General features: G+C 38.2%; 1 protein-coding gene across 1 annotated transcript in view; it reads right to left on the bottom strand.

The window, feature by feature from the left end:
• The window catches only part of HNRNPLL (heterogeneous nuclear ribonucleoprotein L like), a 15822-nt gene extending 5163 nt beyond the window's left edge, over positions 1–10659 (bottom strand). The window contains exons 1-6 of the mRNA XM_005429078.2: positions 10506–10659; positions 10155–10392; positions 6883–6968; positions 4948–5044; positions 4785–4857; positions 813–884 (exon numbers count right to left, since the gene is read on the bottom strand). Of these exons, the coding sequence (XP_005429135.1) occupies positions 813–884; positions 4785–4857; positions 4948–5044; positions 6883–6968; positions 10155–10385 (559 nt within the window). The 5' untranslated portion in view covers positions 10386–10392; positions 10506–10659. The remainder of the gene's footprint in view (positions 1–812; positions 885–4784; positions 4858–4947; positions 5045–6882; positions 6969–10154; positions 10393–10505) is intronic.
• Between the last annotated feature and the right edge of the window lie 1343 nt (positions 10660–12002).

The raw sequence follows: 12002 nt of genomic DNA, 5'->3' as shown, positions 1-12002 counted from the left end.
ATAGGAGGAGATGGACACATTACTTAAGCTAGAAGGATGTATCAGAAGAATGAAAAAAGAACACTGCTGAATCAAGGTGGGACTTGGAAATGCTGGAGATTTGAAGAACCTTTGGAAGGAGTAGGTAAGATGTCAACCTACATTGTAAAATATCATAAATACCTTTGCAAAGAAAGAGGCAAGACAAATAACATTGCACCTGACAGCTGAGAGAGTAACTAACTAGAAAAGTCTCACGTGAGTGGGGACATTTGTTTCTCCACCCTGAGGTCTTGGCTCAGCACATGAAAGTAATAGCAGGTCATGCCTTACAGAGAGCAGTGGTAACAAACACAGTACTTTATAGCACTGACTCCAAAACATCATTCCTTTACAGTCACATAGCTGTACGTTTTCTGAATCACCTAAATTAGAAGTGCAGATGCCAACAATTCATAGCTTTGTATGCAAAAACATCAGAGCTCTCTGTTGTACCAAAGCACTGATCACACTATGTTGCGATTTTCTAGAAGAAAACTGCTTTCCCAATCCAGATTTCATTTTCTACCCATTGCCAGGCTGATGGCAGCTGAAAGGAAACTTTCTTCCAAGGAATAAACCTGTAGAGCTGAATGCTTTGGATGACAGGATAGGGGTGAGGCAATGAGTGCACATGGATTTCACTGAACCAGCAGTGTTTCAGTAGGCAGACTGACAGCACTGCAGGTGAACTGCTCAAGCTGAAGGGAACCACAGCCAAGCATTGATTAAATATTTACAATTCCACAGAGCATGTAAGAAATCATAACCAGCTGTCACCCCATGTTACTTACCATAGCCATCATGTCTAAAGGATGATGGGTGCTCTCCCAAAATAGCTTGTCTCTGCCGGCCCTTCCCTCTGTCTAACGTGGGAAGGGAAAGAAATCAGTTTAGTATGTACAACCAGGCATTTGATTTCTCCAGTTAAGACACAAAGCTTCTAGTTAAGAAGTGAAAAAGTAATTTGAGTCATTGTTAATTTTATAAACGATTTCTCATTCACTCTATGTCTAAAAATACAAGCTGTAGCCCTGGGACACCAAAATTAAAAGACTGCCATCTGTATAACAAATTGCACTTAAGTTGATTGGGGGCAGTGGCCAATGAGGAGATGCAGACATTTAAAGTTTATGGAGATACCCAATAGTTCTCCTAAACAGACATCACACATTAGTATAGAAAACACCATACAGCAGGATTTACCCATGTGTCTCTTAAAACAAATTTGAAATGCAGTACTTTTGAAAGACAGTACCTGAATCATAATATTAGCTTCAACAGCAACACATTTTCAAAGTGGGCTTCTTTCAAGAAGTTTCAGCATAAGCCAACAACAACCTGTATTACATGGTTTCATAATCAGTAAACAGAGAGCATTACATATGTGTACATATATATTTACAGAACACCTACTGATTTATGGGCATGCTGAAAGGATTGTACATTGTGGCATTACCAGCAGCACATAACAGTTCAACAGGGAAAGCATCACTGAGTAATGCACTTACACAACAGTCAATCCTTTAAGAAAACCCAGTTCTCTAGGATATAAAGTTAAGCAAGGGGTCTACATTAATGGAGGGAAGCAATGCCTCACAGACAAAGCTGTATTTTCCAATCAGATCTATGCTGCATGACAAAAAAAAATCTAAACTTCCAGATTTCTCTGTGGTAAGCAACAATTCTTTTCTTACAATTGAAAAAAAAAGCCACATTGAAAAGATGGGGCAAGGCATTTATCAGTTTATAACAATTCCCAGGAAATTTAAGTATGACTGCTGAAAAGAGTAACTCCAGCCAATGCAGTTGGAGGTATTTTCCCCAAAAAAAAGGAACTATTTGATTACACAACAGTGGTGGATGAAAACACATGTGGCCCTTTCTGCTCAGGATTTTGAGGCCAGGTTCCAAGTCAGATATTTACTTTGGCAATAAAATCTGAAGAGAGAACAGTCCTGAATACTTTCAAATATATAGAAGAAAGATTACTGTTGTCAAGTTTACTTTTCCACTCCCTTTTCAGGGTAACAGCTCTGGTTCTTGGCTCTAAAAAGCAAATGAGCAGTCAGATCAAGTGTTTTGAGCATTTAAACTGTACCCAGTAATCATCTTTCAGAAAAATCAGTTTTGTAATTCCAATCTGTGGAACTAAATGCTTTGAAACTGCCCACAGTAAAATACAGTCAAGAATCACATTTTTCAAATAAAGAATTCTGTAAGAAAAGTTTGACAAATATTTCCTCCTTGTGGTGGTGCAAGTCTCTCCTTGCCCCATGCTTATTCCTTCCTTGAACAAAGCCCCTGGATTGTGACAGTACAAATACTTGTGTAAACAAGCACTGAAACACAAGAACCAACCTGTGTTAAAAATAATTCTGAAAGGAAAGATTCTTTATGATCTTCTTTAAGCTTGGGTTCCTTGATTTTTAGTTTTGTTTTTACATCAGGTCCTCGAGTCACTGAGCAAGCTGGTATTACCACCAAAAGAAATGCTCCAAATGACAGTTAGAAATTTCTGGCTAAAGGCCAGTAGAATACTAAGTCAGGTGGGTTTATTTCATTCAATCTAATGCAATATGAGTTCATAGCAGCAGGCACTTGTTAGGAAGTTTACTGCAGTGGAGAAAGACTATGGGCAATTTATTACCATAAAGAACTAAAAACAGTTCTTAAAAGAAATCATTAGTAAAATGCATTTCCTTCCTAACATTTGAAGGGCAGGTGTGAAATTCTGAAAGGATTTATTGGCATGTCTGTCCTTGAAATGAAATTCCTTTGGGAAAAGATCTTTGCTGCAGTGAGAGCCCTACAGCTCAGGTCACACTATGTTCAAAACCCAAATAGTGCAGTTGCAAGAGTGAGTTGAAGGACAAATACATAAACTCTTTCAAAGAAAACCTCAACTCCTGGATTACTTTATGAGCAAAACTGCTCTAGATGCCTGTTTTGTCAAGTACATTTTACTGTTCATTCAACAATTTGTATTCCCATTGTCCACATAAATGGATGTGGATCATAGTAAATGAAAAATCATGCTACATACAATATGTAATGATTGAGATAGATATTTATATAAAATACAAGTCAATTTTTTTCCTCTTATGTGTAGCAGGGTGCTTATGTATAGAGAATAGAGACAGTAATAAAAGAAAAACAAAAGAACAGAGTTCTTGAAAAGAGCAAGGCACACCTATCCTAAGTTTTTCATTTTCCACTGTTTGCTCAAGTTTGGGGAAGTTTCAGTTCATACAGTCATACCTATCTGCAGACCAATTAGATGCACAGTGTTACAAGTCAGCCTCCAAACACTGCACTGATCAAAAGATACAAGGGTCAAATTAATCCTTTCAATTTTTCAAAATCATACCCTTAGATTTTTTTTCTTGCCCTTGGGTTTCTTCAGAATCCCTTTTCTTTGACTCAAGAATTTGAGAAAAAAAAAATTGAATCCCAAAACAAATAGTCATAATCTAGAAGCCGCAACCAATACTGTAGCTCCCTTGTTAACTTTTTACAAGAACTTCATTTTGAAAAGCCAAGCCCTAAGTTTTTAGTTGTACAACAGTTTCACAAGCCCAGTGTCTCTGCAGAATTACTCTGAATGTGCAAATCTCTTGAGACAGTCAAAGCCCTGGTTCTCATGTAGCCTTTGATAAGTAGATATTCTATCTCGGTCACATTGTCTTCACTTTTCTAACTTTACATTGAACATATTATTGTACATAGGTTACTGAACACTGCACTCAATAGTTACAGATCTTTGGTTATTTTTAAATAAACACTTAACAGGAGTTAGGCTAGACAGCAGTTTGACTGTACATATATAATCATAGTTTCCACTGACATGAGTTAAGCCCTGAGCATTTTACAGCTGAGTACTCAAGTACAGTATGCCTGTACCAATTATGAATCTCCCTATTTTATTACTTAAGTATAGCTGAGGGGACTTACTGGTATTGCACTGTTCAGTTCCAAGTATCTGCATAAAAGGATTGAACTTCCCTACTACTAAACAATATTTACATTGTTAAGTCTGAATGCAACTCTCACATACAGCAAGTAATAAAAAGATTACAATGTCAAAGATATCAACAAGAGGTTCTTAATGTTGTAGGTTCTCAATTTTTCAGTAATTTTAAGGGAAATAAGACCAGCATACATACAAACTTGAACAGAATGGGTACAGTCTATCATGTTATTCATCCCACACAAATCTGAAGTACTGAAAATGTCCTCCTTTAAAAACTTGTGGTGGTGGTGCATGCAGTATGCAGACAAGGTGAACTGCAAGTCTGAGGTTTTTTCAGAGGGTTTTTTTGTTTGTTTGGGGTTTTTTTTGCTGATGCCGATGTGGTGCATGATGAAGTGTAGAGTCAGCCTGCTGAAGTCCTCTATCCTTCTTAATGCCTTGTCCAACATAGGGGAAAAGAGTCCTTTCGAAGGAGAAGCAGTGTGCAAGTTTGTAGTTTATAAGGAATAGTCTGTGCCAGGTTTCCTCTCCTCCAAAGAGAGAGAGCTGCTTGGAGAAATGCAAGTCCTTGAGAACTGCGAAGGTGCTTGGAGGTGTGGGCTCCTTGTTGCACTAAGTGGCTCAAGCACACGGCAGTAGGGGGCACTAGGGCTCAGGGTTAATTCCCTGCGGTGGCACAGCCTCCAGCAGCACTGGCCTGCTTTGGAAGGACTGCTGCCACACGGCCTGACACGTGTGAAGGGCTGGCATTAGTACAGTCAAAGAGCTACAGTGAGAATGGATCAGAACCTACCTCGGCGGCCCAGATATGGCTTAGTGTAGTCCCAACTATCGTTGTCGTTCCTAATGACATTAAGTCGAGTTGGCTGTTCAAATAAAGTAAAAGTGAAAGAGGTTAAGCCTTGACTATATGTATTGTTTTGGAGTAAAATTAAAAGAGAAGGTCCAAGCATTACCCTTGCATATTCAATTTTTAGTGTGCAGCATCCTGCATAGATATCTGCTCCATTGAGTGCAGCCTTCGCCTTCTGGGCACAAAACACTGATTCAAACATACACATCATGTTAAGGATCTTTTTCCCCAGGTGTCTCATTCATTCCCTTTTATCTGATAGGGCCTTTTTACTTTTGTAGCCTGCAGGTATTTCACCAGTGTATACGCTACAAGAACTCCACAGAGACTCATCACAGTAGTTACTTTACATCAAAAAGGATTAAGTGTACACCCTTTTAAACTCATCAGCCCAAAAATCCCACATAACTAAAAGAGAGACTTGGAGTGAACAAATACTCATCTTGCCTAAAAAAATACAACAGCCAGATGCATGTACCAGGCTCCAACACCCAGGTTATTTCATATGCTGCTCATACTCCAAGATGAGTTTTGTGATTAGCAGAAAAATGTGCCTGAGCCTTGGCACATCACAACCCATGACCTCACCATACTCAATAACATATGGTGTCAGAAAGCCTGAACTTTGCAGCAGAACAGATCTTTTGCACCATGTCTTGATATCATTTTGTGACATTTTAGAAAAAGTCCAAAACAACAGAATGTGCCTTGGTTTTACCACATTCCTGCAGCCCAGCTTCTTCCAAAGTGATGCAGATTCACTGGGGAACTTAAAAATTAGGAAAGTTAAGCTTCCCAGACCTATAAGAAACTGACTGGCCAGATCTGGAGAAATAATGGGTATTTCAAGTAGCATTTAAATTTGAGCAAATTTTTGAACTTTTCAGATAACGCTATTACTGAAGATCACTTTCCTTACCACCCCCAACTGTTTACCTTGCTGCTCTCACATTCGTGGGTTTTCTTTCAATTGCTGGCTGGTTTCATTTTCAAGAAATGGCATGTTACAGAATTGAATTCATAGGACATAAGGATGGTAGTGTTTCTGAGTGCATGCAGGACCCACCCCACAACTTCCCTAATCTCTCACAAGATGAAGAATGACCCCCAGTTGTGCAAGGCATCTGATGGGACAATTCAACTTATGACAAACTTAACACATACAGTAAGTCAAATTATTGTCTGTTAGGACACACAGTTCAAGTTTTCTACATAGAACAATAGCAATTAGTTTGATTCAATAGAAGTTAGGTAGTTTCCCTTGCCTGGAAAATCATCAATGCAGGCATCACATTGGTAGCATCATTTTGGAAATCACAAAATATGCCAAATAATTCGGCAAATTTTGTCCAGTTAACAGTTCAAAAACAGATGTAAATAAAGCTTTAGGAAGAGGGCTGACAGAGTTTCATAAATTAAGGCCTGATCATATCAGACTTTGGACTTCACAAACGACAGCAACACACCACAATTCTGAACATTCAACCCAAGAACAACTTAAGGCTGCAAATAAACAGTAGGATAATAGAGCAGGGAATTTCTTCAACACATGATGCCCAAGAATCAAGGTCAAGGATGCCTAAGTTGGCATTTACTTTATGAAGTCAAAATAGTGAGACAAGCAGTACATACTGGGACTATTTTAGAAGAGTCTGAAGAAGACAAAATGCACCTCTGCAATCCCTTACCCATTTCTTGAGTAGCAACACAGGCAGAAGCCATGAAACTTCTGTGTAGAAAGGTGCATATAAGGGATTGTCAAATCTGTGATATAATTCATGTCTGCAATTATTAGGCCTGATGGACTATAAACATGGTTATCAACCACTGTTGACAATGCCATTTTCCTAAAAAGATGATATGTGCAAGTACTACTTTGTCTTATAGACGTACAAAAATTAGAAGTTACCATGTCTTACACAGAAATTAAGAAATTATTTGGTCTCAAAATCACATAGTATTTTTCTGACATTTGCATGTTAAACCAATTTGGAGTCAAGAACCTACAGCAAAAAAAAGTCACACTCAAAAAGGATATTCAACCATGGCTTGTATTCCATTTCTCTTGAATATAACAATGCGCTGAACTTTTCCAACAGGGTTGCACACAGTGTACAAAACATCCTAAGGAAGAAGGAAAAAAAATTTTAGTCAGATGTGAAATTCCAATCACTTATGGTCCAGAGAACATTCTCCTGTAGTGGCATTTAAGTGCCAAAGAGCAAAGAAAAGGCTAACTTTCCATTTCTTATTTCCCCCTCTACAATTAATACATTCATGATTGGCATTTTTATCAATCATACTACAGGCAATCAAATCTGAAAACCAGGAAAAGACCTCCGTAAGAAGTACTCAAGCAAATACTGGTTTAACAAATATCTTCAATTGTGTCAAAACCCAGTAACTGCATCCATGTCTCAAGCTCTGCTACCTTTGAAGCACTGCCCTGCAGTAGTTCTACCACAGCAGAGAGACAAAGTGACACTTGCAGTTGTAACACATTTCGTAGGTTTCCAGCAGCTGAGCTCATGTTCTTTTTCAGAGAGTAACCAGAAATAGTTCAAAATGTAAACTTAGCTTATCAAAATAAGCATTTCACAGTTTTCATCCACCTGAAGCAAGTGGGTGCTATGCTCTTTCCTTCCTTTTTATCTAACCCAACTACCTCCAGAATTATCATTCCGAGATTTTGGTGTACATCCTCAGGTTTATTTGGGGGTCCACAGGGAGAAGTGGCAAAGGAAGTAGGTATAATATTTATTATTATGTTTTTCAGAGTAGAGGAGCAATTGGGAGGCAAAGGAATAGAGGGCATGTGGATTTCTTAAAACTAAAACAAACACAGCCCACACAGCCTGAACCCATAAAAAATAAGACCTGTGACATCACTTACAGCACTCTTGGCAGCACAAAAGGCTACCCACCATCTCTCCTGTTTGGGAGAAAAGATTCCTAGAAACTTTCCAGCTCCAGGTGACATTAATTTTCATATGACTTTCTTTCATAATTTGTCCCTCAAAAGGTTTCTTCACAGAGACTTAATTAATACCAAAAAAACCTGTCTTTCAAAACATAAGGTCTACTCAAAACCCTACCAGTGTCATTAGCCAGCAGTCACACACAGAGCTGGATTTTTTAAATTATGTTTCATAATTCAGCTACTTTGTATTACCAAATCAATGAAGTGGTTCACCAGACACAGTAATGAGGGCTATTTATTAAGAATTTAAGCACTTGTATTATATACACACTAGAATATCATAATTCAGTTGCCAAGGTACATGACATCTTCCTCATGCATGTGGGAAAGTCTCTTTGAGCAGACAAATCTCTGAAAAACTTCTGCCCACAGGTAAGGAAACAAGGAAACGGAACTTCAAAGACCTGTACATGACATCTTGGGCAAAACTCTTCAAAACACCAACACCCCCTATCACACAGGGATGAAAAGCAATTAAGAATTAAATACAGTTAATTTGCCCTTCTTACCCTCTGCTGTTACAGCCCTCAAAAAAACCAAAGATATTCTGTGAGAGACAGAAGCTGATCACAATTGTAATTTTAGGACAATTTTGCTTCTGCACAAGAGGCCTTTAAACAAACCAATGTCTCTCCAAAAACTTGATCTTGTTTTTAAATTAAAGCTCTTAAAAACTTTACAAGAGTTTACTGCAGATATTCAGACTTGCCACTTAAAACTAGTTGCAATTTTTCATCTCTTTTTTTCTAACTGTAGTTCAAATTTAAGAAGCGTGTTGTAGAGGAAGAAGCAGTATTGGGGTTTGTGTCTTTTTTTTTTTTGAGAGGGAAGGATGTTGTGTTGATTTTTGTGTTCTTTTGTTGGGGGTGGGTTTTTTAAACAAAGCATACTTTGCCTGAGGCATTCTTAAATTAATTAGTTTTTAACCCACAGGACAAGTGCAAAATTTGTATTTTTCTCACCACATTTTTAGCTGTTATGGGCACAGCTGCTCTCCCCAGTTGCTGTGACTATGGTGCCTTCATTGAGCTCTGCTGCTTGCCAGTAATTCTGGAAATCTGCCTGCTCCCAGCACTCATTTGTATATGCTAAAGAAACAGCTGGGGGCAGTGGGAAGGAAGAGGTTAGGGGTGGGTTGTTTGTTTTTAAAAGGGAGCTACTGTGCCAGAGGCTTCATCCTCAGAATTCCCATGGAATTCTCCTAGCCCAGAACCAGGCTTCTGCTCCCAGTTTCTTCAAGCATCCACCTTTAACTGAGCAGCTCATGCAAGGCAAATTTAAAATGCATGAATGAAACAGAGTTTCCAAAATTTGTATTACAGTCATGGGCAAAGAATACTTTAACTCTGTCAGTGGGTTTGTTCACACAGCTCAGAGCAGGTTTGTTTTTAAACACTAAAAAGCAACTCATACCATGGCATGCTTTTCTATAAAGAAAATTGACAGGAAAAACAAAATTCATCACTCACTGATGAATCAACAGACAAAAAGCTACTGACACTCTCAAGACAGCAAAGTAGAAAGCATGATGTGGAACTGACTACTTGAGGTAATTTCAGGAATACTAAGTTGCAGTCAATTTGCTGTCATAATATACAGCACATTAAATAAAACTTAATGCTTGCATTAAGTTGCTTGGTTCCACACACCCCAAACACTCTGACTGATCTCTGCCATCCTACATCCCTAAGAAAAAAGACTCATACTTGTATCATAGTACACAATTTAATTTTTTTTCCTGAAATACTTCTGTGCAATTTAACATCTACTATAAAATCTCCTATGAAAAACATAAGCATTTAATGCATGATAAAACATATATGCTTAAATAACAACAACAACAAAAAACCCCTGTGTTTTAAAAAGCCATGTACACGTGCCATTAATAAGTGGCAATAAATTAGGATGCAACTGTATAAATGGTACAACTTGAAATACTAAAAAGGAAAATATGTTGGCCCAAATACAAGCGAGGAAGATTCCATCAAACTGGAGTTGATCATCAGAAGATAAAGGTTTCACCTTTCTGCAACGGAAATACTTAAGAAGGACTGCAATAAAATAACCCCTCCCTACTGTAAAAAATCCTTGCTCTTTAAACATACACCACTCAGAGCCTAAAGGCTCAATAACAATCTTGATGTTGTGGCAACACATTGGGAGGTATTCCAGAAGCATGCAGCAACTTAAACATTTCAAAATCCTCACTTCTAAAGTCTTCAAATGTAGTGCAAAACATCTGTATGAAACTGCATTGTCTTTATTTAAGAATATGTGTGCTACCTATGTGAATACACAAAAAATAAACAAAAGAAGAAGACAAAACATACCACTGTAATCGGGTAGAGAGGATTCTGAATTGACAACAGGAGAACTTTATTCCCACCAGATGGGTCATCAGTGTTCCCTGGCCGAGTGATCCTCTTGCTGGTGGAGTAGTTGAAGAAGGCCTGCTGCCCAGCAATGTACACAGGCTCATCTGCTGCAAAGGTCACACATTTCTTTGCACTCTCCACGTTTTCAAACTCCACCAGAGCCTGGCGCTTGAACGGCATCATCATGACATAGCTGGTGAGGGAAACATCACACTAAGGTTTCCTGTTCACCCAAAACAACTCCCAGGCCCCATGACGGTCATTTATGACATGCTTTTCTCCAAATCATTCCTAACAAAGACATACCATATGGTTCCAAACTTCTCAAGAGCTTCCACGAGATCTGCTTCCACAACAGATTCACACAGCCCTCGGACATGGACGACAGGAGAAACAGAGACTTTGTGATGACTTCCCCCGGCATCCTAGCAACAAAATGACATTTTAAAATTCAACACAGAGCTAGGAACACTTCTATCATTAATTAAAATTAAATACTTGGTAGACACTACACTGGGTCCAGAAGCAGCCATCTAAATGCACAATCTAAGCAAGTGTTAAATAATTTAACTTTTCTTTCCAAACGGACTGCCAAGTTCAGTTGCTGAAGTCTACTTAAAATAAAAAGCTTTTCAGACTTAATTAATCTGTTTGCACACACTGGATTTTTCTTGGATTAAAAAAAAAGCAGCCATTTAACACTGATTGAATTGCAGGAGGTCTTACACACACCCTATTCATAAGAAGCATTAAAAAAAAATTAGGACATGTCCAACAGCTAAAATATTTCTGACACTGTTTGCTGATGCTGGTATTTTTTGCTGTTTGCTGATGCTGGTATTTTTTTGAGACAGGCCGGGAGAATAAAAAAGCAAGAATAAACAAGGGCCATCCCCCATTGTAAACTGAACACAAACTGAGAATTTTTCCAATGCTCCACAATGCAAGAAAATGGCAGCTCTGGATTATGGTTGAAATAAACCCAACCTCCCTTCTAATTCCAAACACAGATTTTTTAAAACTTACAGTTTCTGTACATATGGGGCTCTTTTCACCCCAAGGCTGACTACTATTAATGGATCCAGACATCATACATTAGCACACAGAGTTCCCACCATAAATATTTTTCAAAGCTACTTTCAGTGCAGCTGAAAAATTTGGGCTGGAATCAGCTTATCTTTCCATGAAAACCCTGAAGTAAGGCTGAAATTTACCTTAAATATTCTGGGACACAGAGGGTAAAAACAAAAAAAAAAGTAAGCCAATAATGAGAGATGATTAAAAAAATGTTAGAGATAATAAAGGGCACACTAAAATATACTGCAAATACCCAGCACCCAAATTTTATATTCGTAACAGCAGTGTGAAGTTGATGTACTCAAATTTAGTGGCTACATCAATGTGTTCCCATCTAACAGATCAAGTCTTGTTGATTTTTCACTTAAGCAGCAGCACAACATCTTCTGGAACATGAGAGAGATTCTCATTTGTAGCACAAAGGAGCATTGAGCTCCAATAATTAAGTAACCACAATGATTGCTATTACTGTTAGACATTCCTCTCTTCTCTGTTCATTTGAACTACAGATGCCAGGAAAAAACATTCCAGATAGCTACAAATTGAGTCTTGTGTGTTTAACTCCTGTGGTTCCATGCACAGTTGTCACTGAACAATTACAGATTTTTTCTTTAAATCAAGGATTTGACCATTCTGTTTGAATCAAAAGCCAGCACTTCAGGCTTTCTCACATGTCAAAACAATCAGCTGTGTAATATTTTAAGCTTACCTTACATTTTATTTGTT

This window comes from Geospiza fortis, unplaced genomic scaffold (genome assembly GCF_000277835.1).
Source record: "Geospiza fortis unplaced genomic scaffold, GeoFor_1.0 scaffold99, whole genome shotgun sequence".
Classification (NCBI taxonomy): domain Eukaryota; kingdom Metazoa; phylum Chordata; class Aves; order Passeriformes; family Thraupidae; genus Geospiza; species Geospiza fortis.
The sequence above is the reverse complement of the archived record's forward strand: the minus strand, read 5'-3'. Positions and strand labels throughout refer to the sequence as shown.